Source organism: Centrocercus urophasianus, unplaced genomic scaffold (assembly GCF_019232065.1).
Source record: "Centrocercus urophasianus isolate 14NV4802_14NV808 unplaced genomic scaffold, USGS_Curo_1.0 seq_18, whole genome shotgun sequence".
NCBI lineage: Eukaryota > Metazoa > Chordata > Aves > Galliformes > Phasianidae > Centrocercus > Centrocercus urophasianus.
Window position 1 is genome coordinate 494,639 of NW_024884733.1, and position 26,927 is coordinate 521,565.

Consider the following 26,927-nt stretch of genomic DNA (forward strand, 5'->3'; position numbering starts at 1 on the left):
CGTCCTTTTTCTGACTGTAAGCTCCTAAAGCTTACAGTTTGTGAAAATTCCATTGTGATTGAAACTGAGATGTTTAACTCCTTATCCCTGGATAAGAACATATTTTTATTTCAATGTGCAGGAGTCTAGAGGGGCTTTTGAGACTTCCATGTCTAAATATTTGTCTTCTTCAGGTGTAGTTGTTATTTGTAAAGTTGAAGTTATGGAATAATTTTATACAAACTTTATTTCTCTGCTTGTCTTTATTATTGTGTTTTTTGTTTGTTTGTTTACAGTGTTTAAATCTATGAAATATGAAATGCTTCACTTTTAAACAGTATTATTTTGATGTGATCCTTCCTTCTAGAGCTTCTGTCTTTAATCTGTCTTTATTCTGTCATCAGAGACACCACTGATAGTTTTCCCACCTTCATTTTTGTCTGAAGCAGTGTATGTGAACACATGTAGGGTTCCTGCCACTTTGAGTCAAACGGAAGAATAAATTCATATTTAGGAAGCAGAAAGGGTTCTCCCATTGTGTTGTTGAAACATTTGCTGCTTGCTATTCAAGAACCTTTGCAGTAGGGTGATGTTTGAGTCAAGTCTTGCTTTATGTTTTCAAGGTTCTATTTTTTTTCTTTTCTAGCAGAAATAAGGATGTGATCAGAACTTTATTTGAAACTTAGTCATGAGCTCTTAAGGCTTGGTATCACATTTCTCTTTCTTTTTTTAACTACAGATTGACAGAAATCCTGCTTAAGCATGTTTAATCTGTCTTTTAAATGGGAGTGTCAGCTTGTTTCTTACAGCGAGCTATTAATGCATTTTCTGGGATGGTTACTGTTTGTAAAGGGGTTTTGTTTTCAGTCTGATTTCTCAAAGAAATGAAGCTTATGTGATTAGACTGCTTAGGTTCATCTACCAACTTTTGAATTAAGTTTGATAGAAGGAAGAATTCTCAAGAGTGTTAAGTTCCAACCAATTATTTGGAGACTTTCCCGTGTGTGGATTACAAAAATCTTTTATACCTCCTGTTTCAAATATTTCACAAAAAAAAAAACACCAAAAAACAAAAACAGCCAAACCCAAGATAAATGTCTTGATACACAGGAAGCTAGCTGTATTTGTGATGGACAAAATATAATTGATTATTTTCTGCATAACCTTCTATATGATCATGTGATAGTAGGTGTATCTATAATTTGTAGCTTTTTGAAAAGTTGGCATGCTGATGCAAATGCAACATTAAGAGGAAATGAAGATGCTAGTAACTGAGGAGTAAGCATCATGCTTGATGAAGAGAGGAAGGGTCTGGTCTAAGGAAAAAGACTGCTGCCAGTTTTATCCCAATCAGGGTTCTGTCAGAAAAATGTATGGTATTGTGTATTTGTTGGTTCTTCAGAAATTTATGACACAGAACTCATGAAATTTTGAGAAGATAGTCTTTGACCTCCTGGGGGAATAAAATCCTGCATTGTTTCACATTTTAAAGGAGCTGATGTGTTGTTAAGATATGAAACTTCATTCTTATTGCTTAATTTATGCAGGGTAAGGTTTTGAATACTCTGCTAAAACATAAATCCATGGCAAAACAATTTTGAAAATAAATTCAGAAATATTTTGATAGCCATTAAAAGTGGACGCTTTTTAAAACGAATCCGAAGTTTTGTTCTAACCATTTTATTTGAAAAGCTATCTTGCTACAGCAGATTTTTACAGGGGAATTTTATTTTTTTTAAAAGTATAATAATTTTGTTGTGCAGATCTGTTGGAAAGTGGTGTAACTTTGGTTTACCCTGTGAATTTTCTATATGAATGAAAAGTGGTAAAAAATGTGTTCAAAAGAGTGATCAGGAGCCTGCTTTTAAGTCATGCAGTGTGGGTTAGAGCACAGCAATAGTTCCTTGATCATAGAATCACAAGGTTGGAAACGACCTGCAAGATCATCTAGTCCAGTCGTCCTCCCATTACCACTGCTACCACAAGCCTCTAAACCATATCTCATAGCTCCTTGATGCTGAATTGTACATTCGCACTGATCCATGTTCAGGCTCTCACAAGGAGACATTTCCGTGATGGAATCCTGACCTGAAGAAAAACTGAATCTCTCACTCTAAAGTGGTCAAAATGTGAAGCTAGCAAATCAAATAGAAACTGGTAAGTGAATCTGATGAGTGCCAGAAGATTTTGGTAATATCAGACATTATCAGCAAAACTGCAGTTAAGATGCAGATATCTCTGTTTTTAGAGTAAAGTTTAGCCTTCAGATTTGCCACTTAGCAAAAGAAATTATTGAAACTTTACTAATGTCTTGCTGCAAAAGCGGAACATCTTCACATGGTGCAGAGAAGCAGTGAGTAAGATGTGTAGGGAATCTACAAAGTGTCTTCCTGAAATCAGTTTTAAAATTGTTATCAGCAGTATCCTTTTCTTTAAAGATAAAAATTTGAATAAATGAGTGCTTTCTGATACTTCCCACATTTTTAATGTTACAGATTAAAAACATATTTTGCACTTCTAATGGCAGTTTTTGAAAGCTGTTAAGCTTTATTCAGAGTTATTACATAAGCACAATATACTTTTTCAGTAGCTTGCAAATATTTTAAATAATACAGTTCAAAACACGGAGAAATGATGAACTAAAATTAGCTGGTAGGTTGTTTGTGTTAGCTGTTGTATTTTCACAATTACTGAGACTTAAATGCGGAAAATGGAGCAGTGTCCTAGGTACCTAAGCCATTTAAGATTGCAAGGGCTTCAGGCTATTTGTTTGCCCTTAAAACTAAATGAATTGACGAAGTCTTGTTCCTACTGAAAGTAGTTGGGAAAGTGAATCTGTGGAGCCAGGACTCTCCATAATTTCTGATGATGGAGATGGCTTTTCTTGTATGCACAGGCACAGATCAGTTCTGTTCCTATTGATGTGAAGTCATTCTTGTCCACAGCAGAGACCTGCTCAGGCCCTTGATTTTTAATTTTGTGCTTGCCTAGTTTCTTGCAGATCACCAGTATCATCTCTTGTTCTTCCTGTTACTTGTGCCTGGTGTAGAAATAACTATGTACATTGCTGGCTGTTGTATGTGCTTTGCTTAAAAATTCACACGCTAATAGTTAAGGAGTATTTAAATATGCATATCTCAGAAATTCTTTAGGAAGCAATGACAGCCTTCTCTAAATGAGGTGGGTATTACTGAGATTGATATATAATGTGCAGGAGAGAAAGGGAAGGCAGCGAGGACTATGGCTTTCTATTCAACATCTTGCTCATCCGTGTTGACATTTCCCAGTGCTGGAAGCTCCCTTTCAGGTAGCAACCCATACTCGTTTAGGAAAGATTCCACATCCACAGCAAAGAATTCCTCATTGAATTGTTCAGAAACGCTGATGAAATTGCTCAGAAGCTCTCCACCCTTATAGATGAGCAGAGTGGGAAGCACTTCGTCTGAGAAGCGATCTCCAGCCCCAGTATTAGAGGCTTTGATCTTGCAGAACTTCACAGTAGTGTACTCGGCAGCAAGGCAGGTTAAGCTGCTATTCAGAGCATCACAGCCCTTGACTCCGTCTTCATAAATGTGAACAATGACAGTGGTAGTTTTACGTTCTTTTTCAATGGCTTCCAGGAACTGTTCTCCATTTTGCAGCTCGCACAGATAGCCATATTTAGGCCCAAAACTCAGCCTTTGGTGCATATCTTGCATGCAGCGCTTACGGTATTTTTGTAGGCAACTTTCATCTTCTTTCTCATCATTTATTAATTCATACTCCTGCATACTCATCTGTGAATATTGAGAGAATACTGTATGAGTACGTGGTTGTTTATTGATAGCCAAACAGAAAGATAAGAAGTCGCTATCTAAAGAACACTGCATAGAAAGCTTAGCTAGAAGAACAACTTCCTACAGTTTCTTTCATGGCTTCTGAAGAGATAGGTATGAAGATCCCATCCCATGACTTTTAAGCATATTACAAACTTTTAGTTGCCCTAACCAAAGATAGAATGTTAAAGCAGGGATTGGAGAAAGAAGGGTCAAGCTCTCAGAGTCGTGTGACTTTGTGAAGTGTACTGCTTATTTTACAGAGCTTAAAACCTTCTGGAGAGAGAGAGGGCTATATAAATGGTTGGGTCTGTGTTTTAGGTCAAATGCTGCTGTTCTCTTGGCAAGTCAGTCTTTTCTCTTTGAATATGGTCTTATTCCTCAGTGGCACTATGTATGTGCATGCCACTTTGTGACTGTGGTATGATCTATGGCCAAGAGGATGCTTCGTATTATATTTACAGTATAAATACAAAGTAAAGTTACTGTCAGTAATTCTGATTTGTTTGTCTGATATGACCTCTGCTAAGCTGCAGAGGAATTAAGGCTGATGATTTCAGGATTTTCTTGTTTATGGCATTGTGTGTTTTATATAGAATCAAAATGTTTTTTGTTTTTTGTTTTGTTTTGTTTTCTCTTACCTTACGGCAGAATCTCTCTCTGGTATCTTTATCATCTTTACTGAAGGACCTGTGTGGTGAAGACATTTGTCTAAGAATTTCTTTCTTGCTCAAGGGTAAGGAGTCTTTATCTTCACTTTCTAATTTAAACTTTCTCCAGTCATTGATCACACCTTTGGGCCCTAAGAGAGAAGTTGTTAGATGAGAAACTGGTGGCAACAAAAAGCTTCCTCAAGTTTGCCCTCTATTCGCTTGCCTACCTATGCTGCAGTTTGTCCACCCCTTTTCCCTTCAGAATACTCTCCAGGAGGGCTGAGAATCAGAGCGTTACAATCAGTGTATTCATTAGCCTCCAGAAGAGGTGATCTAGTTTATATCATTATCATAAAAAATATTTTAGTGATCTACATGAATAGTTAACTAGGATGAGGTTGTGGAAATTTTTTAAAACTGATACCTTGGCCAAAGGCAGTGCTTCATAAATGTGCATTTGCCTTTCCTTATGGACAGGGTCTGAATGCATACCAGGCACAAGGAATTGGCATTCATTGTAAAAGTGAGATCCTGGAGCCCTCAAGATTTTATTTATTTTTAAGTCCATGTATATTCCACTGGAAGTGTAACCTGTAAGGCAGTGGTCTAGTAACTCTCATGGTAATGCAGATCTTGCTCTTTGGAACTGGTTAATTGAATTGGTTAAATTTTGGAGTGGAGAAGGGAAAAGAAGACATTCATTTCAAAATTCCTATGTTGTTTTGTCAAAACAAAACACTTAAATTTGCACCATAAAGTAAAACCAAGGAATTTTTGAATGTTTTCAGAGATCAAGTTTACTTCTGTGGAAATTCAGGAGCGGCTAGTTAAGCTCTCCCACTCATGAGAGAGAGTAGTGTTGCCAGTTGCTAAGAGTCTGTTTTGGATTAGATTTTGATATCTTGAAAGGCAGCTAAAAGCAGTACACCCCCTAGATGGAAAGGAAAGATGAACTATCTTTTGCAAACAAGATTCCAAGACAGGAATTAACCTGTAAGTCTTGGCATGGTGATAACGCTTTAAGTATACAGTGACTTGATTTTAAAAATTATTTAGAAGCCTAAGTGTTGATATAGTACCCTACATTTGACTCTTTGAAAAATGCCAACTTAGCCAACAGCAGCAAGGCTTCTTGGGAAAGAACCCTAAAAAACAGTTATTACAAGAGCTACAAGAGTTATTACAGCACAAGAAAAGAAGCCTTCAGAGCACAGAGAGGAATGCTTGTCTTAAAGCATATATAGTTACCTGTTAGGGAGATAGGATGCAGTGATACCTGTCCGTAGAATTGAGTGCAGTGTCAGTACTAATGAAAAGGATTAGTGATCGAGCGCTGGATTAAAAAGAGCTGTGATTCCAAGCAAGAATGCCTTTAAAGCTTTTAAATGCTATGCTGTGTTTGCCGAAAGAATCTATAGATGCAATTTCAGCACTGAATGTTCCTTCCAAAAGAAGGAAAAAATAATTCAGCCTTTGTTGTGGAACCTTGTAACCTTGTTTTTTTTTCCCCAAAAAAGAAGAATGGCAGTTTGTTTGTCACTGAAACAATAAAACAACAAGATCTGCATTGGGCAATTGCTGTTGGAGGCTTTTTCAAGTGTCTGCATTTGTCATTTGTTTGAGATGTGAGGATGACTGTCACAGAAATTGGTTTGGTATTACCTGCCTTCCCATGAGAGCTGTCACTTAATCCAAAATATATTCTCAATGGATTTGGAGCCTACATTTCTGTTCAAGGACTTCAGCATCCCAGTTAGTGTAGATGGACTCTAGGCTTCCTTAGTGATCAGAGGAGGTTTTGCTTATTTTTAGAAAACTAGTCAGTTTTCTTGCCTGTGTGTGTTGCTTGTCCTTCGAAATCTTCTTCCAAACTGGTGTTTGCATTTTCTTCCATGTTGGTGACTGGAGTAGAAGATGCTGCAGGTTAAAAAAACAAAAAAAAAAAACAAAAAAAACCCACAAAAAAACAAAAACAGGATAGAAAAGGGATATGTTTACAGGAGGATGGCACGTGATGTATAGTTTCCTGTAGCATTTAGGTGTCAGTGAAGGCCAGAATACACATAGGTGTAGAGTTTATTATGCTGTAAAAAGCAACTGGGATGATATGTCAATCTCTTCTAAAAGATCTATGAACAAACACTGAGAATGCCTAGGCTGCTGATTCATAGTCATCATAGGATATTCAGAGCATAGTCTGTATATAGCACAGACTTGCTTGCAAACTTTTCTGCAATGGGACTCTCTTCCCCTTGAAAGTGGAAACCTATTAATTATCCATTCTACCAATGTCTTCATTTTTAAGGATTGCCTGAACTGCTCATTTCTCATACAGAGCATGCAGCTAAGTACTTGTACCTGTTGGCAATGGACTTCAGAATATCCTGGAGTTAGACTGCTTGTACTGGCTCATCTGAGTTTTTAAGGAACAGAAATTATTGTATAAATTGTTTTCTTCTACCTGTTCTATAGAACAAACCCAAGAGCAAGGCACCAACCATAGAATACAGTGATACAGCAGTGCCCAAGCTGTACCCTTTTTTGAGGAGTGAAGTAGAACCACTGCTCTTTAAGGGAAGAGAGAGGTTTCTGTGTGTGAAGAATTCAGAAGATGAGTTTTGGGTACTGCCAGAGCATTACAGAGCAGCAGGATTTGAAGAGACCATTTGGTCTCATCTGGTCAAGGTGGTGTTTGCTGTTTCCTGATAATCACAATTAATGTTCTTAGTGTCTTCCAGCTTCCACAAGCAGATCAATTTTCTGTGTCAGAAGGTTAAAAACGGTTTCATTTGTAGTTGAAAACTGTAATTTGTCACTGAACACTGAACAGATGTCACTGTTCACAGGAATCTTAAGGCAGACAATTTGAGTATTCCCGTTTAGTCTAGACCAGGTCTATTAAGTTTCAACTGTTCATGTGTTAAGGTAGAATCTTAAAGCAAATCCTAAATTCTTGGCCACACAGCCAAGAATGGCATATTTGAAAGCTGCTGATGAGTCATACCTGAATGGCTTCAGTGTGTTTCCAGTGTGCACAAGAGGATATACACCTTCTTTTTTTATCCATTAGCGCCAAAGGACAAAGTGGAATGGTGGCTGAGCAAGACACGAGGGATCTGATTCTCAGGTGCATTGGGATTAATTCTAATTAGTAATTCTAATTAGTAAATGTGAGTATAAGTCTTTCCACACATATGTTGCTGGTGATTAATCAAAACAATCAAAATTATTTTGGGATGAAAGTATATAAGAAACCAGTAGAAATTCTTTATGTAGGTATATCTGTAGGTAGGTCTTTGTGCATAAATCCTGTTACTGGACCCAATTTTCTTTCATAAAACCACGGAATCATAAAATCACTCAGGTTGGAAAAGACCTTAAAGATTGTCAAGTCCAACCACAACCTAACCATCCTACCCTAACTCTATCAACTCTCTGCTAAATCATGTCCCTGAGCACCACATCAAAATGGCTTTTAAACACATCCAGGGATGGTGACTCAACCACCTCCCTGGGGAGCCTATTTCAGTGCTTAACAACCCTTTCTGTAAAGAAGCATTTCCTGATATCCAACTTAAACTTCCCCTGGTGCAACTTTAGGCCATTTTCCCTTGTGCTGTCACCTGTCACCAGTGAGAAGACAACCAGCCCCACTCTGCTGTAAGCACCTTTCAGATATTGGAAGAGAGCAATAAGGTCTCCCCTCAGCTTCCTCCCCAGACTGAACAGCCCCAGTTCCTCCAGTCTCTCCTCATAGGCCATATTCTCCAAGCCCTTCACAAGCCTTGTTGCCCTTCTTTGGACCTGCTCCAGCACTTCCATGTCCTTTCTGTACTGAGGTGCCCAAAACTGAACGCGGTACTCAACTTTCAGTTGATTTTGAATAGAAATATGAAGCTAATCCCTTCTCACATGCAAAACGGAAACTCCTTCCTATGTCAGTAATATACAGCTTTGTGGACATGCTAGCTCAAAGCCTTGGAAGTCCATCTCAACTCTTACACTGATATCTACAGGAAGCTGTGCTGTGTGCTGATGCTGAGGAGATTTTTTCTTCTATGAGGAAAGAGAGGGTTTGATGGTGGAAACTGATTGCCTAACAAATGAAAGCTCTCTTTAAAACATACATTAGTGATCTGTTGTGCCTAATAAAGCTGAAAAGATTAGATGAATAATAGCAACACAAAGTTGCATTTCACCACTCTATTGAAGTGACATGAGGCAATGATCCTAGCAATGTGCAGGCTGGTAAGCTGACCACAAGCCTGGGAGATGGGAACTCCTAAAATTCTACTTCACAGCCTTCTACTGAGTCAGACTATGAGCCTGGAGCAAGTCATGCAAATTATTCTTCTTTCCTCTCAATGAAGTTATAAATATTTATAGTTTTTAGCTTGATGTGGCAAGAATTAGGCTGTCCAAGCCAGGTGTTTCCCAGTTAGGCACCCGAGGACACAGACATTTGAACATGTAACTGCAAGGAGATCCATGGGAAGCTGCATTGTTGGATCAGTTGTATCTTCTGTAATACATACTCTTCCTTCCAAAATAGCAATCACGAGGGTAGGGAATTCTCCTGTGTCTTAGTGAAGTACTCAGATGTGTTCTTTGTTGTTGGTGGTTTGTTCTGTTTTGTTGGATTTTTTTTGGGGGGGAGGAGAGGTCCTTGAGGGGTCTGAGCATGCTGTATTTCCCAAGTTAAAAATAGGTTCCTAATATTTGGATAAATATGAGGATGCTGATAGCTGAGTTCTGCCAGCTGTAAAGCACGTTCTGCAAGTGCCTCTGGTTAGAAATATGCCCAGCCATTACCTGTACAAATTTTTAAGATTGAGGGCAGCAGGATGCTGAGATAGTAAAGCAAACAGTGTAAATTCACATGGACGGACCAGAACATTTGTGTTCACTTTCCCAGCTGTCTGTGAATCCCAATTAGTTGACTGACTGTGCTGTTTTTCAGGAATTTAAGGTCATGTGTTAACACAGTCCTCATAAACCTGAATTGACCCTACCACCTAGTGGATGGCAGAGCTGGAAGGCAGTGGTTAGTTGCATGGAATTGTGCAGGTGAGAATTATATGATCAGTGGGGAGTTCCTGCGTTGTGCCTGTGCACAGTGGCAAAGCTGCTGTTCACATCTCTCCAGAGTGCTCTGCAACAGTGTAATTCTCCAAGCTTTTCAGTGATTACACAGGTGTGATCTCTTTTGAGCAGAAGCTGGCAATCATAGTAATACTGGGTAGCTTTGTACTTGGGATATAAAGACTGTAAACTCAATTTCACTTCTATTACTGTTTTTTGAGTGATTGCTCCTGTAAGCCTACAGAATTACTGAGCTTCTCTACTTGTATATTTCTTATTTTTGGGTTACGAGGTCACTGGAACCTATTAGAACTAGGAATTGTCACAATATAGCCCGTTAATTTCAGTATCGTGTGTTTGATGGAGGCTGCTGTGAAGGGCATCAAAGCCACATATGTGAAAACATGTTCATAAGATGGTCATAGGTAATACATAAAAATAATATAAAAATAAAATTGCCTATGAACTGTGAAATTTACTGGACTTGTGGAAATGGAAGGATGAAAAGTAAATGGTGTCCTCTAAAAGATATTTGTCAGTGAGATGTAATTCCATGTTTATATTTTGAGCTATGTGTGATGGTTGGTTAGCCAGCATGTGCATCCCAGGTGTCAGGTGAGGCTCTTGCCTCGTGAAAAAATTCTTCAGCTGCACTTCCCTGTATCCAAGTGAACTTATCAGGCGAATGGGCACCTGATAAGCAAGCCAAGAGAAGTAGGTCTAGACTTAAATGCTCAAGTTGAATTTAGAAGAAACAAAATGATATATTCTGAATAATATCTTAAAAACTGTAGTCTGCACACTATTTCAAATAGACTGGCAGTAGTACCATAGCAACTCTATAGAATTTTGTGACTTCAGTTTCTTATGTCAATATGCATTTTCCTGTAGGTGTTCATCTTTTTGTGGTCTTTGTCCATGACAAAATAGTAGAAATACAGAGACAGAAGTGAAAATCTTGTATTGTGAGATCTGAAGGACTCTGGTCTCATTACATTCTGTGCAATCCAATAGTGAGATCTGAACTTCCTCTTCTAGACTGTGTTCAAATGTTGCTCCCAGGCAGTTTCTAGGAAAGATCCTGACTGTAACTGGAACACTGCATCATCTCCATCATGTAGGCAGTGGTAATTTTCCAGTATAGCAGAACCAAGAGCCTTCCACATGTGAAACTGTACTTGCTGTTGGGACTGGACTTGGGACTAGCCTTTCTGTGCTAGCAATAGTGACAGATTCCTTAAGAGACTAATGCAGCTCACCAATGTCATTGAAGCTTTCACAGTAAGTGCATTTTGTATGCACTGCAGGGTGTGATCTGCAGCATGGAATACACACTGTGTGTTTGAGGTTATACTTCCGCAATTTGGTTAGTTAGGATGCATGTGCTTTAGCCCTGGACGTAATCCGCTTATTGCTACTATAGTTACTATACAGTTACTACCTTTGCAAAAAATTGTTCATATTTTGCTCCATGTTCTGTATGTTGTAGTTCTTTCTGTTAGATAGAATGCTTAATAAGAAACTTGGAGGGGGGAGGTTGAAAGCACAAGGTTGAACCAGCTGGTCTCTCATAAAAAAAAATAATAATCTATCCTCTGTCATATATGCAGTTAGATTTGCAAGTGGCATTAACATCTTTACGTAAGCAAAGGCAGCGTCAAGGTCTGAGGTCAGAATTTCAGACCAGTTGTGAGCACAATGCAGAGGGAGCGGAAAGCCTTAAGCACTTCTAATCACTAGGCGCAGGTCATTGGTGGTGTGCACTAAAGCAGATAGCTGCTAGCCAGAAGTGCCTGAAGAAGTAGCTACAGCTCCCTTTATATTCAGTGATGCGTGATACCTTCCATCTATGAGGGTAAATTCTGTTTTCAGAGCCAACCTTCAGAACTTTAGTCACCCTGCATGATTATTCGCACCAGTGCAGTGTTGCTGAGACTTGTGATAAAGACTTAGATGGGTGGGTGAACGCTTTAGTGCTTAGCTGGTGTGGTATATCACATAGAGTTACACATCACTGTGTCTGAGAGAGAAAAAAAAAAAGTCATAATGCTGGAGTGGACCTTATTAGCTTAAAGAAGAGGTTTTATGAGAGAAAGAAACCCAGGAGGGCTTGACGTAGAAAGCTGTCAACTTCACTGTAGATTACTGTGACTGATGAGAGGGTGATTGGATTATTTGTTCTATCTGCTTTGGGGCAGTTACGTTGTTCTTTATCTGTGAGACGGAAACATTTGAAACAGGTGCAGTTCAATGTTTCAATTATCTTTAAGGCTTGGTCAGTAAGAAAATTCCGTAAATTCTCAATGTGCCCTGGCTTCACAGCACTGACTTAGGTTTAAAATCACAGGGTAAAAATGTGTATACTTTTTTTACTTTTTTTTTTTTTTTAAGAATTCTTCTAAATTAGGCCTATAATTATGCATATGAAAAGTAATTGAAATGTTATGGATCATGTTTTATAGTTTGCCATTTGCTTTCATTATTCACTTATGCAACTGTAAGTTCTGATTGTCTTTATAAAATTAAACTTTTTATTTCTGGATTTCACTCTGAAATGGAGAATTAGCTCAACTTCTTTTACATCAGTCTATTTCTCTATGTCCTGTAAGGGGAGGCGGCAGGCAGGCATTTTAAAATTGCTCTTGGTTTATTGTTTCAGAAAGAAAATTAGTTAAGTTTAGTATTATCAAATTTCAATTAAGATTAACAAGATTAAAAAAAAAAAAATGCACAAAAAAAAAAAACCAACAAAAAAAACCCACCCAACAAACAAACCCAAAACCACAGAAGACCACCCTCCCTCCCCCAAAACTAAAAGCTAAGCAGTAAATGCCCTGAAATTCAGGATTTTACTTAGAGAGCAGCCAACGTTTTGAAATGTAGATATCTAAGGTAACAAGCTTCAATCCATGTTTAACCTCAGTGCTTGACCTGAGTTGTCCTGCAAAAGTCAGGGCAGATGTTTCAGTTGATATTAAAGTATATATTCAGATTCTGAACTCAAAACATCTGTATTCCTGCTCGAATTAACATATTCCTGAAAGATTTGTTGGAGCTTTTTGCTGAATGACACTGAAAGCAGTACCCTGCTGAGGGGGGTTTTTCAAGCTCAGTGTTTGGCAGTGCATCTCATCCCTGTGTTTTATCTAAAATCTCTTGCGTTTGAACTAGGATTCTACAGTGATTGGAGACAGGCATTCAGACAGACCAAGGAGCAGTTTTTATGAAAAAGGCAAGACACTGACATTGGTTGAGAAGTTAATTGTGAAGGTCTAGAAGCAGAAGTGGGCACTTCAAAGGGGCTCGTACTGTTCTTTTCTGTCAAGAGAAAGGAGCCCCTGCAGGGAGGGCTGGGGGAATCTAAACTTGTGAATTTGAGTGAATCTCCACTGACTGTTTGGGGTAATGTTTGATTGTGATTGCCTGTTAAAGCTCTGGATGTGTGAGAAGTTGCCTGCAGAAAGCAGCAAAATAAGTTTGGCTGAGAAACTATCTTTAAAAAAAATTCTGATGATTTTTCTTCTTAACTTGGTTAAAGGTTGTTTTTGTTTGTTTGTTGTTTCTTTTTAATGTATATTTGTAATTGTAAAAGTATGTCAGCATGCATTCTTGCTTTTGCTTTTTTTGTAGCTATACTTTGTTACTATTATCTGCAAAAGGCAGGATTGACCTTGCAATCGGATTTGGTATAAAGGCTGGGTAAGCATAATGAGCAGCTTTATTGTCGAATTTGATAGAATTAGGCAATTGAACAGAATTTGTTTACATCTGCTTTGAATTTCACATTTTCTTAATTCCTGGCTATCTCTGACCATCCTCTGGGATATGTGAAGTTTTTGTTTGTCACGTTCCCATCATTTGAGATGTTGTGTTAGCTTGCAGTTCTGATGCTGGATAACAGCAGTACCTTCCTCTGGAGCAGGACTTAGTTGCCCCAGTTGGAATTCCCTCTGAGAAAGAACAGAGAGCAACTTGTAACACTTCAGACAAGCGCTCTTGAGAGAGAGTATTTATTAACTTCTTGTCAGTTTTATTAAATTGATGTGTGTTTCTTGGTGATTATCTAGCATAAGGTAAGGCATTGCAGACCAAACAAGAATGTGCTCTGTTAAGGAGAGGATATTGATGAAGGACCCATCTTGGACCAGTGCTCTCAAGAAGCTCATTGCTGCCTTGGAAGTGTTCCCTTAGGACTGACAGACCCAAGCAGACAGGCTAACTTGTAATGGCAGAACTGTTTTGTTTCTGTCCTTGCCCTATTATAATAGCTTCATCTTCAGTCATTAAAAGGTGGAATGTTTTCCTTTCACAAAGTAATAAGCTTTGCTTCCTGGTTTGGAGGTTAATTTCCACATTTATCTTATCTGAGAAGATATGCATGTAGAAGTGGTGTATGTTGTAAAGGCAAAAAGGATGCCTGAATGGGATCAGCATGTCCTAAATAAGGGGAAAAAAAGTTTCCTCTGATGAACTATAAAGCTGTGTCAGTTAGATGTATGTTTTTTACTTGGATATTTACCAAATAAAGTTATAATTGTTCAGAAGGCATTTAATTGAATGGTGGATGCCCAAGTCCCATTCCAACCATCTGCAGCTTTACAGTGCATTGGGCTGAATTGTTTTTCCTTTTCACTCACATTATCAGATATAACACTATCTCCACTATATGATTCTGACACTCTTGTGGCAACTACAGATACATGAAATAAAACAAGGAATTTATAATTAATTTATTCCTCATGTTACTTTAACCAGAAGATGAGAGCCAAAGCAGACAATATGATGTGACCACAGGGAGCACAGCAGAGCTGTAATTTCAATAGGATTTACATTACCTAGTTTATTCCTTTCCTGTACAGCTTTTTATTCATTTATTTATTTATTTATTTTACCATTGGTATCATTCCAGTGATTTCTCATTTTTCTTCAGCTCCCATGATAGATTCTTACTTATAAACAGTGAACTTTTGCCAGCAAAATTGTAAACAACCTTACATGTAGCTTATAAACCTGCTGGAGATTAATTCTATGTTTGTGCTTTCTTTACAGACCAAGACTAAGGATACTGGGAGTATAGTTACATACAGTAACTAATGCATTTACACAGATTTTCTCTGAATACGTAAATAAGTGTCACAATTTAGAGAGAAAACTGATGACTTAAAAGACACGCTTTTCCTATCCTACCCCAAAAACAGAGCTTGCATAAACAGCAGATTGAATTATTTTCCTGGGACTTGAAATTAGTTATGTATGGCAAAACTTCTGGGCTAAATTTTCTGTGTAGATCTAGATGCTCCTAAGACATTCGTATGCCACAGCCCTATTGTTAAGTTAATTCTGAATATTTTAGCCTTTGCCGTGGTCAGACTGTAGTTATATCAACTTTCAATACGCTAATTTCATTGCAGTGGTATTTTATTTTTTCTGGAAAGTTTCTAACGTATTCTCCTTTCTTGTGTTGAGATGCATCAGCATCAACAGAAAATGGCTTGTTGCAACAAGAAACATGAGATATCAGGAAGCTTATTTGCCTAAGGCAGAGCAAGGGAGAATGAGAGAAGGGGGAAAAGGAAAATGAAGGGAACGTAATTATCTTCTCTGGAAAAAATCTTACTATGCATTCCTGTGATTCATTTCAATCTCTTCTTTTATGCACACCAGCCCAATATGTGTACTAATACAGTATTCAAATGCCAATTTACATTGTCACTCCCAGTGACAAAATTTGGAGAAAATTCAGTATTATGTGTCACCTACGTGATGTGAAAAGAAGCAATGCTTATTCAAAACAGAAGTAACAGTATTGCTGTCCTAGGTATGGGCGAAGATATCTGAATTTCTTTGTTTTTTTCAGTTCTGATTTCATGAACAAGCTGACAGAGTACTCAACAGCATGAATTTCTGGTGAGTAAAATAGGAAGTGAATTGCAAATATCTTAACACCGTGTTCCTTGTCATAAAACCCAGAGGCTGGCATCTGGTCCTACATCCCCAACTTTTGCAACACCGCTATGCATAGATTTGGTGCAGCTGCTTCAGAAATCCGCTGCAGAATTTAGGTACTTTCTGCAAAGTGTCACAGTAGTTCTGCTTCATTGCTGCTGTGATAAAATCAGCCAAGTCCTCATCTCTTCTCATAGCAGCAGCTGGTCAGGTAATCAAAAATATGAGATCAAGAGATAGATAAATGTTCTCAATGTTCTCATGATGTTTTTTCTTCTCCCTCCAGATGTGATTATGCAGCAGAATGTAACACTTGGTTAAACGTGAGCTGCTGCAGGCATTTGACTGTAGACTTCAAATTAACAGCAGCAGCAGGCACTGGAGGTGGATAGAGTAACAGACATATGCAGCTTGCTGTATGCCTGAAGGGAGAAGAATTCTGTGAGCTCTAGGAGTAATAAAATCTGATTTTCTAGAGGATTTGGTGTTTAAAAGCTTTTTGGCATGGTTTCAGCATTTGAAGATTTTCTGCCTGTTCACCAGTGTTGAAGATGTAAATGCATGCTAGATTGCTCTCCCTTTGGGAAAATTAAGCTCAGATACGAAAGCCTAGAGTACCATAAATAAAAAAAAACAACCTTATGCTATTACTGATGATCATGACATCAGTTAATTGGATTTACTTGATAAATGATTGCTACAGCATTAACTCTCCTGATAGAACAGTTCAACTATGAATCAGTTGGTAAGAGCCTCATTTATTGATGTTACAACATGATTTCTGAAGAAAATCAAATGATAATTCAACTAATTAACAGTCAGTAAACACTAGATAGGTCTGTGTGACATCAAGTAATATCTGTATTTTATGTATTGTAGGAGAGTCTTATGTGGCTTATCAGTGTTCATACTGAACAAAGGCTTATTACATTATGAAGTTCTAAAATTACTGATATCTCGAAGACATTTCAGCTCAGTGGCCTGAAACCCTTTTGGACAGAAGCCAGTTTTAGTAGACTGAACGCCACACTATTCTTGACAGGATACAGGCATGGATATTGGTAGCAAAATTTTGCTTTCATTGTGAGGAGTGAACATACTGGACACCAAATAGTGCCTGGACATGGCTGTAGCAAGGGCACTGAGGAAATCCCTAAGGTCTAATGGCACTATATTTAGAAGTAGGATAAATGGCTGGCATGTTTCCTCATTTGATAGAGCCCGACTTTAGCAGGAGCAGGGAGATGGCTCTCTGTACTTAGCGCTGGTCAAGTACTGTGTTCAGTTTTGGGCCCTCACTGCAAGTAAGACATTGGTGCCCTAGAACATGTCCAAAGAAAGGCAATGAAGCTGCTGAAGGGTGAGGAGTGGCAGAGGGAACTGGGAGTGTTTAATCCAGAGAAGAGAAAGCTCAGGAAAGACATTATTGCTCTCTTACAGCTACTGGAAGGGCTGCTGTAGCAAGGTGGGGGTTGGTCTCTTTTCCCAGATAACTAGTGGTAGGACAAGAAGTAGGGCAATAGACTTTTAGTTGCCCCAGGGAAGAGACAGGTTAGATATTAGGAAAAATGTACTCTCAGAAACGTGGAGATGTGGCACTTAGAGATGTGGTTTACTGGGCGTGATGGTGATGGGCTGATGGTTGGACTAGATGATCTTAGCAGTCTTTTTTGATTCTGTGATACTATGAACTCTTTCTGATGGTTTACTTCATCCTGTTTGGCTGAAGCTTTAACGAGCTTATTTTTAGCTAGGCTATAAGTATATCTTATCCGTGACCAAAAACGTGTTTTATCTGTGACCAAAACTGACAAAACTGTAACAAAACGGAGACAGCATCCAGCATACACGTGAGTGAAGATTAGCAGTAGTGAGATGCTGCTTTCTTGGATTTTCAAGAAAGAAATAAAGTTCCCCCAGGACCAGTTTTGCATATCATGAGAGTTCAAAAGGCAACATCATAAAACTTAGCATTGATACGTGTGGATTTAAAATTGCCAATGAAGGCATTTCATTATTGCATGATTTCAGTGCAAGGTTTTATCTGATGATTTCTTTCTTTCTTCCTTTGCAAATGCTCTGCTTTATTTAAAAATTTCAAAGGCATTCCTTAGGGGATCTCAGTGAAAAGAAATAACTATTATCTTTACTGGTTTAAACATGGACAGCATCCTGCTATAAGAAGAAATGATAATCTGTGATATTTTTGAGTACTGCTAGCTATTTAAAAAGGATTTCAGTAATTATGAAGGGTAGGTCTCTGCAGAGGAATTATTTTATTTGATCCTTTTGTAAAAACAGCAAGCTGTTAGTATGGTATGCTTTCATCTCAAATTGAGATAAAATATTTAGTTCCTTGCAAAACAACTGTCCTTAAGGCATTGCATAAATGGGATAATTTAAGAATGTTTTAACTATGATGTCATTATGAATTATTGTTATACCAGTGAAATGGCAAGAGTATGCAATTATAAAACAAACTTAATTTCAAGATGTCATTTTAATTCATTACTTTAACATGTTCAAAACAAAGATACTGTGTTGGGGCTTTTTTGTCTTTTAAGACATGTTTAGATGGTTTTACGCAAGTTTTGTGTGAGATTGAAACAAGAAGACCTGAGTCTTCCACCCACCGTGGTTGAGGTTACTCGGTTACATGGTTACATGGTTGAAGTTGCTGGTGCTCTTACTGCTTGTAGAGCCTTACTCAGGTGACTAGCTTGAATAACAAGAGCAATAGTATAAAAATAATTTTTACAGGACTTTGACCATAAGGAGGTTTGTCATGCGGTTGGTACTTTGGTGGGAATATCTGAGATAAACCCAGCTCATTAAAAGCCAGCTTAGGTCTCTACAGTAATCACACTTGGCACAAAGTTTCTTTTTCTTCTTTTGGCTGATTACAGTGAGAAAAACTATTTGGTTTTTGTTCAGTGCAATTTCTTGTGTTCTTCTTTCTCTTCTATTATCTGTAACAGTTACAATGGAAGGGATTCTAGGTCATCGGATAGAGTTTGTTGTTATGGCAGTCAAATATATAGAGTTAATTTTTTTAGGTTTATCATACTTTCCATACTTGTTACCCTCATCTTGTTTGAAGCATGCCTGTTTGAACTCAAACTACCAATGAAAAATTGAAACATTTCTTAATACAGTAGTTGACATAAATTCACAAAGTCTTTCACTTGAAGTAGTTTTGAAAGGATTATTTTTTGTTTGAGTTCTTGCTCTTTTACCAGTGTGCTGTTCCCTTAATCTTTCCCAGCACTGTTCCCACATGGTATTGGGTAGATCCCATTTTTCTCATTCATTTTATGTTCTACTCGTAGTTCTTGGAAATCTTCTTTCCTTCCTAACAGCAGAATGAGAATTGCTCTGTACTGAAATACTGATTGTAAAAATTCCTCTTGCACTTGAACTCAGTAGGTGTTGAGCATTATAACTTAAAGGCAAAAACTGTGGCATATGCTTGATTCAAAATAATGAAATACTTCATGTTGATTTGTAGCTTTTCCAGCTTGCATTTAATTCTGTGAGAATCATTTCACTGTGCTGGGGACTCAGACTAAATCCTTCTGCTCATTCAAGAAAGTTGCAAAGTTATAATTTAGTCCAACTGATATTATTACCTGTGTACCTTAAAGTGGAGCCTATTATGTAGCTTCACATAGCTTAGTACTGAAAGCTGGTTTGCATTCTGCAGCTGAGTTCTCTAGATCCTGTCACCACATTAAACAGAGCAAATTGTGTGGAGGCAATTTGATTTTTCTTTCCTTTCTTTGCTCACAAATGTCTAACCACACAGCTATACAGTCTCTGGAGAGTTTTGCACCCATACGTGACTAGTGGAATAAGAGTTTGGTATTCTGGTTTTATAGTACTGACTATCTGCAAATGGTCTAAGAAGACAGTAGGTCTAAAAATGAAAATTTAAGGCCAATGAAGTTTTTTTGTAATTTCAATCTTCTGCACTAAAAAAGTATTCTTCATTTGCAGAGCTTTTGCATATGGTGAGAATTACAGCCTCATATATCTGCAGTTGGTTGCACAACAGAGCTGACTATTCTCTGTAGTCCGGTCTGGTAACTGGTACAACATTTATTGAAAGTTATCTGCCTGCTGCTGTGAGTTCTGATTGTATCAATCAGGTATTTTTTTTTTTTTCTGAACCCATCTTCTCTTTTCTTTTTTAAAAACTTATTAAAAAAAAAAAAATGGATGGAAGGGGTCAGGAATGTCCTTTAACTTTGTAATTTGCGTGGGAGAAAGAAATACAGATGAGATAAGTATAAGAACAATTGGCATCATAAGAATTTTGAAGATGTGAGGTACCTGTTGGCTTCTTAGCCTCCGTAAATTAGGAATAAATATTTTTTGACAGCACTAAGTCTTGTGGTGGTGTCAAGATATATTGGTGCCAGTAATGAGTTTCCTTTTTTACCGGAATCCAGTTGTTGCATGTAGACCAACCATCTTTGGCTGTGTAACTTGTTCTCAAGTTTTATTATTTTTATTATGATTTCTCATTCCCTTATTCATCTTCCCATGATTTGAACTGTTCTGTAATTGGAATTCATAGGATTAGGCACTAATATTTATAACAGAGATCAGGTTAAAATCCCATTTTGAAATAGGATGAAGTATTCATGTCTAATGATCTATGTGATAGCAGCTGCAGAAGAATGGCTGTTTAAACTGTTCCCTACCATCAAAAAATGTTCAAATACTTGCACAAAGCTTTAAAAGCCATTGCTTGTGAAGGTCATAGCATGTTACTTCTGTAAGCTGACTGGAAACAAACCACTTAGAACCATACATTTCACGACTGCTTATCTTTTGGTGAACTCAGCTTGGAGTATCAAAAAACGAAGGCATACCAAACTGGTATATGTACTAACTTTTCTATGTTTGCTTATGCCATAGCTATTTTCTAAGGATTGACACACATGAAAAATGTTTGTGCCTGTTAAGTTCACTACCAAATTCAAGTTTTGAGTACAAACAACAAAGATATGCCTTTAAAAACGGCAAAACACTGATTTCTAAGTAAAACCTTCTCTGCATCTCCTTTAAGCTGTGAACTTAATGTGCTTTCTGTTGAGGTCAGTGGCAGTGGCCTTGAAGAGAGTATGTTCAGCAGCTTCAAAAGGGGCATGATTTCATATAATACGTTACTTATAATTTTAGTTACATAGTTGCAACCTGCCTTAAATTAATGATGTTGTACCAGCTACATTCTAATCCACTATGTTTCATTTATTATTTTTACACCAATATCAATATTTAACAAAACACTCTTTTGCAAAAAAACAGTTCCAAGCCTGAAATTAGGTACTTGAGTAAGAATGACTTATTCTAAAGTTGGAATTTAGAGTTTTTTGGAGGCTATGAAAATAAGGAATTCAGTCTCTCTGACATAAAAATATTGTGTGAATTATCTCCAGCAATTGAACTCATCTTTCACACATTCACAGTGTGCAGAATGCAATCCAAGAAAAGGCAGTAGAAATGCTTATATTTCTATTGCACGTTCTTTTATATGGATTAGTATCTCAAGGAAAGTTACAAAAAGCACTTCAGTTTCAATGAAATCAATGACAAAATCAAATAACGGAGGTACAATTCCATGGAAGGAATATAAAAGCTGCCTTAAATTAGACATAGATGTCTGTTCCGATAGTCTGGGCACAGGCAGCAACTCAGGAGTCAGATTTACAACATACTTCCTCTTCGCCAAAATTACTCCCATCTGGAGTGATTCACCTTTTACTAGAGTAAAACCTGCATTTATTTAAGGCATGAACGGTTACATTTCAGTCTGATGCCAAAGGTGAAGTTCTTCTGCCAGACTGCATCGGTGAAGTTTATCTACTAGAATGTTTAATACACTACTAATAATCTTTTTGCAGCTGTGTCAAACTTTTAAAAATCATCTTTTATTCCTTTACTAAAATAAAGATTGAAAGGCAATCAGCATACAGATCACTCTACCTGAGAGGTTCAGTCACTCAACTCTTCTTTTTTCAAGCGCTGACAAATGCCCTTGATGGTTTCCAGGAGGGGAGCTGGATTACAACTGAACATGGATAGACCTGGTCTCAGATTTACGTCTCTGTATAATGATGACCCTTGCAGAAATAGCTTCAGACGAGTAATAGGATTATCATAAGGGAATTAAAAAATTCTGTTCATTAGTTTGAGCCAATGAAGTTGCAGGCTAGATAGAGATTTAAAGGATTTAGTGCGTAGATATAATTGAGAAGGGAGAAAAACAACTGGGCCTAAGCAGAGATACAAATGGGCACCTTGGAATTACAGAGTAAGGTGTATTAAAATTATCAAGATATATAAATGAATTGTAAAACACAGTGTGAGAACCATTTCTGTATATAGGAAAGCTACTATTCTATATCTCTACTTGCCTTTTAAACATTTGAGTTGTGATAGGACTCCTGTTTATAAAAAGGATTGTGCCAATACTGAAATTACACCTATCTTCTTGTGAATGTAAAAAAAAACATACTTTCAGAATGTAAAAGGAAGGAAGCAGAATTTTACTCTGTGAATAATTATGAATATAATGTCTATGTGACAGTAAGAAACAGTTAAATTTGCAGCAGTTTTCAATGGAAAACTTGTAATTAAACCTCTGCTACAGTGGCTCACATGCATTTGGATGCCCTGCAGCCAGAAAAGTCCAGCAGTCACCCACCATGTTGCTCAGACAAGTTTAAGGAGCATTGTCCTGTGGAAATAAAGACAAGTGATGGCCCCAGCAGTGCCAAGGTGTGTATGTTGTGGTACCTTGACTGAGTCCTTCTTCTTCCCTTCAACTCATGTCTTGTTTTCTCTGTGCAGTAGAGCAGAACTGTAGCACCCAGACACCTTAGCAGGTGATTGCCTACCAAGCTCTGCTCAGTCAGTGGTAAGTATATTCATATGTTACTCTATTTGAAATCTTACTGTAATAATTCCTTTTAAGTTCAAAGAAACCCTGTGAACTACTTTTGAAAGAATGAGGATTAGAGCATCATGCACAAGTGTTACTGTGCTCTGCAGTCCTTGCCTTTGAGCTGTCTCTCCACATAAAGCACGTTATCTGGGGCTGCTAACTTTGTGCTCTGTGCAGCTTTAGGGTTACAAGGCAGGCCAGAATCACAGTCCTCAAGCCCAGAAATTCTGATTCAGGGATGAGTCCTCCTTGCAGTGAAGGAGGACCAAACTAGGGAACAAGAACTGGATATAAGCCCATGAGACCTGATAGCATGCACCCTCAAATGCTGCAGAAGCTGGCTGATGTCACTGCAAGGCCACTGTCACTGTCACTAGTGAGGCATGTGTGGGTGCTGTGTCCAGATTCCCCATTACAGGAGGGATGCAGGCTTGTTGGAGTGAAGCCAGTAAATGGACAGAAAGGAACTGTAGCATCAGTTGTGTGAGAAGAGGAGGGGGTGTGTGGGCTCAGCCTGCAGAAGAGAAGGCTCTTCTGTCTTCTTTTATCAGTGTTACAAATACGTGATGAAAGGGTGGAAAGGTGGAGCCAGACCTATCCACGGTGTCCAGTGAAAGGAAAAGAGGTAATGGGTGGTAGCTGAAATGCAGGAAATTGCCTTTGAATGTGTATATGCATATATACATTCATATTTATATATATATGGGGGGTGGTTGAACGGGGATAGGTTGCCTGGTGAGAATATGGAGCCCTCACCCCTGAAGATATTCAAATCCCAGCAGGGACCCTGGCATCTGCTTGAGAGGAGGCTGGGCTGGCTGATCTGCAGACTCCAGCCTCAGCTGCTCTGTTGTTAGTTAATGAAGTAGAAACAGTATAACTGTATAAGGAACAGGAGCAAACTTGAAAAACAGTGTTGCTGTTTTCTTAGTAATCAGACTATAGAGAAGGATAACAAAAATTAGTTTTCACTGTGTCAATAGACTCTGATTGGTTCATCCTTAAAAATAACAAAAGAAATGTGTTGGGGATCTGCAAAAATTTTCCACCTAGATTTCTGCATGAAAAGACGAAGCAAAGCATTACTGTAGATTTTCCTTACATCTTCAAATTTAAATGCAGGAAGTTGAGGTCATGGCTGTATTTTGGGCATTTGGGGTGCCTAGATGCTCTGTGGCCTGGAGAAAGACCTAGAAGCCCAGAGGACTAAAGGAATAGAATCTGACCTTGAGGTGTAGAAACTTAAGGGCCAAGAGACCAAGAGGGAGGCCAGGTGGCTGGATAAGAGACCTTGGGGCTTTAACTGCCAAAGGGAGGCCTACAGGTGTAGAAACTTGGAGACCAAGAGGCCCAAAAAATCTGTATTACTTTTCAGCACGTTTGCCTTATTTATCTTAGCAGACTCAAAGCTCACACATTCGCATTTGTACACATTTTTTCTTTCTCTCTTCATTTATTTTTCTTTCTTGCTTGATTAGGTTTCTATTTGCTAAAAGCCCCAGGCTGTTTCCTACCGGATACACTTTAGCTTTCAGAGATTTCAAGTACTTCAGTTTTTCACTTCCTTGCATGATATTTAAATGTTTTTTTATGAGATAGTTGTTAATTTTTAATGGAAGATCCCATTAAATTGGAAAGTTCACTACCAGTGTTCCAAAGGGCAAAAGCAAGATGATAAAGAGTAGTTCACACTTATGTATAATATTACTGTTTTCAGCCAGCAGCAGGTAGGCAGAATTCATTTTAATGAAGAAGTAGTTGGTGGGGCTTTTCCAAGGCGCAAATGGAGGAGGACTTATTTATGGGAAAGAGGGCAAGCAGGGGATTTCTAACTGTAAATTCATCAACTTCCAGGTCTTCTCTTTCAATACAGAGTTGCATTATGTTTGAGTATTACCTAATTTGAGTATGATAATCAGTGTAATTATTTTTAAATCTTTGAACATGTGCTTTTATCAATTTCATCTGTTTTTTTACAACATGAAACTGTTAGCATTCATTTCTGTCTGTGAGACAGCATTATTTTAGGAAAAAGCCTGGATATGACAACCTCAGCCATAACTCCATCACCTCCTTTAGATTTTCCTTTCTACAAATCACAAATATGTATGTTCCTGGTATGCCATATGGAGAGAGCCTTTTAAATTAGCATGGACAAAAAGCATAAGGAAGTCTAGAAAGGCCATTTTGAAGTGGTTTAATCTACAGCTGATAATTTTCTTAACATTTTTTTTCAAGTTTTCTTTTTATTTTTATTTTTTGATGAGATATCACTTCTACAGCATTAGGCTAGAAGATGCTCTTAAGGTTTTTAATGTAAAACTGTGTTTTCTCTGCTAGCAACAAGTACAGCATGTGCCATGATTTCACAAAGAAACCTATTAAATTGATTACTAGCGTTATTTTGTGATAGTTTTGTACTCAATTATGAGTACTTGCAGGAAGATTTACAAAATTATTCTTGTTTATCATGTCTATCATTCAATAGACCTTTGTTGCAAAAGGGTGGATTAAGTCTTGGCATGGAAACCAATACTAAACCAATTAGGAAAACTCTGCTTATTTGCATCCTTGTCATTAACTTGATGAAAATTAAAATGAGGAGCAGGAAGAAGAGCAGTGAGTTTCTTGTGTCTGGTTCATCACAAAGCTGCAATGTTATCCTTTTGCAGCTCCAAGCACAGCAAGCCTGAAAATTTTATCCTGCATTCAGGTTCTTCACAAAAACTTTCAGAACGGCCCTCTGCAACAGAGCAAGGCAGGTTCTCTCGGGATAGCTCTCAAATCACTGGAGTGAGACTTCCATCTTCTTACTGGCCAGCTATCAGTTCATATTTTTGCATTTGTGTTCTATTTTGCATGTTGGTCACCCAGTGCAGTCCCTTTGTCAGGCAGAGCCACATACGCACAGGTAACACCCTATTTGGAGAGCGATAAGGAGCAGGCCGTCCTCATCTCAGGTGGCCATCCTGCAGCACTCCTCTTTCCTGGTTCCTTAAGGTGTGTCTTCCTTGTTGCCCTACAGCAAGGGCTGCATCGCCATTGTGTCCCTGCCTTCTCAGATGTTGATGCACAGCGGAGAAATTTTTTGGGTCCCATCCATGCTCGGTGCCACCCACAGTGTGTGAGGCTGGGTCTCCTGATCTACTGAAGTCTCTTCCAACCTGAGCTGGTCTGGGCTGAGGTTTGAAGTGGTTTGAACACGAAGGCAATAATCTATTTTGCACCATTACATGTGCAATACTGACCCATAGAGGTCAGTGTTTGCCTTTGAAAAGGAAGAGGATAGTGTGTCTGAAGCACGTCACGTCACATGCAATTTGCCTTCCTATCTGCTTCTACTGATTGATCAGGATTAATAACGTACCACTGTCTTTCTAAGCTTGGAAGGTATGGCTGAGAAAGCAAATGTTAATACATTTTAAGTTTTGCTATCTAACATTTTAAAGGTTGAAATATGGTATTTAAAAAATATCATAAAATATTTGCAGATCTATCTTAAAATAGGGAGAACCTATCATATCTGTAGTTACAGTGTTAAATTTATTTCATGCAGTCATCTGAGTGGACATGAGGAATGTTGGCAGCAACATACCTGTAGGATGAAACTTTCCCACTTCATCGTGAGACCCGCGTACCGTGGTTTGTCTGTGATATTACATGAAAGTAATTACATATGAACCACTTGCCTTTGATTATGGAGGATACTTTCAGAAATGAAGCCTGCAGAGTAATTATGGCTCAAGAAAGAATAAAAGTCACTCTGAAAAGAATGAACAAACGTATTTTGTATCTTTTGAAAGCAGTATTTTGTAAGGACTGTCTTCTCAAATGTTATTAAAATGAACCCTAGTCAGTGTTACCTAAGCATGTTAAAAATGATTAGTTTTGGTTTGTTTCTATATGGTTTTGCATGGTAAATGAGGTAAGAATGGCATTGGTTGCCCCATGTTTGCTTGTTTTTTCAAGTGTGTCAAACTGCCCCCAGGCTGTGCACATTGCAGTTTGTAATCATGCTTGTCAAAGAAAAATGTGAAATGCGTTTGCTGACTGGATAAAAATCTTACCAAACATAAACGGAAACTTTGTTAACCAAAATAAGCATTCCTTTGCCTATCAGGTGTGACAGCTGGAAATCATTTTGAGCTGTATGGTTGGCTGAAAAACTGAGTTCCAGCGTCTCGAGCAAAGAAACCACTGCTGTTATTCACCATATTCTCTAATTGGCTCAATTGCTTGTTGAAGAATAACTATTTTTCTACAAAATCAAAACAATTACCAGAATTGGATAATATTTAGTATTCATTTTATTGTGAAGATTATATGAATGCTGCTTATTAATAAAAAGTTTGCAGAGATATGGCGCAGCCATTGCTTTTGAAAATGTATTAATGGGAATCTTCAGCTGAAGTGCTTATGCCCCTTCTCTGGTATTCTTTCTTCCTCTACGAATAGTGTTTTTACCTACATGTTTCTACATGTTTTGAGTGTGAAGTGAGA

The 26,927-nt window shown here is 38.0% G+C and overlaps 1 protein-coding gene and 1 long non-coding RNA gene across 3 annotated transcripts in view; one reads left to right on the plus strand and one right to left on the minus strand.

The window, feature by feature from the left end:
* Positions 1–3,227: 3,227 nt before the first annotated feature.
* On the minus strand, positions 3,228–6,341 carry PDC (phosducin). The gene is made up of 3 exons (XM_042819949.1): positions 6,281–6,341; positions 4,436–4,596; positions 3,228–3,755 (listed from the first exon to the last, which is right to left on the minus strand). The coding sequence occupies exons 1-3, from the start codon at positions 6,339–6,341 to the stop codon at positions 3,228–3,230; spliced, it is 750 nt and encodes a 249-aa protein (XP_042675883.1).
* LOC122160929 overlaps positions 3,832–26,927 on the plus strand; it is a 29,694-nt gene continuing 6,598 nt past the window's right edge. Inside the window, exons 1-3 of one of the 2 annotated variants that reach the window (XR_006169000.1) lie at positions 3,832–4,530; positions 15,387–15,436; positions 22,334–22,400. This is a non-coding gene — a long non-coding RNA (uncharacterized LOC122160929). Of the gene's footprint in view, positions 4,531–15,386; positions 15,437–19,491; positions 19,624–22,333; positions 22,401–26,927 lie in introns of those variants that run through there. The other variant, XR_006169001.1, reaches the window with a different exon arrangement.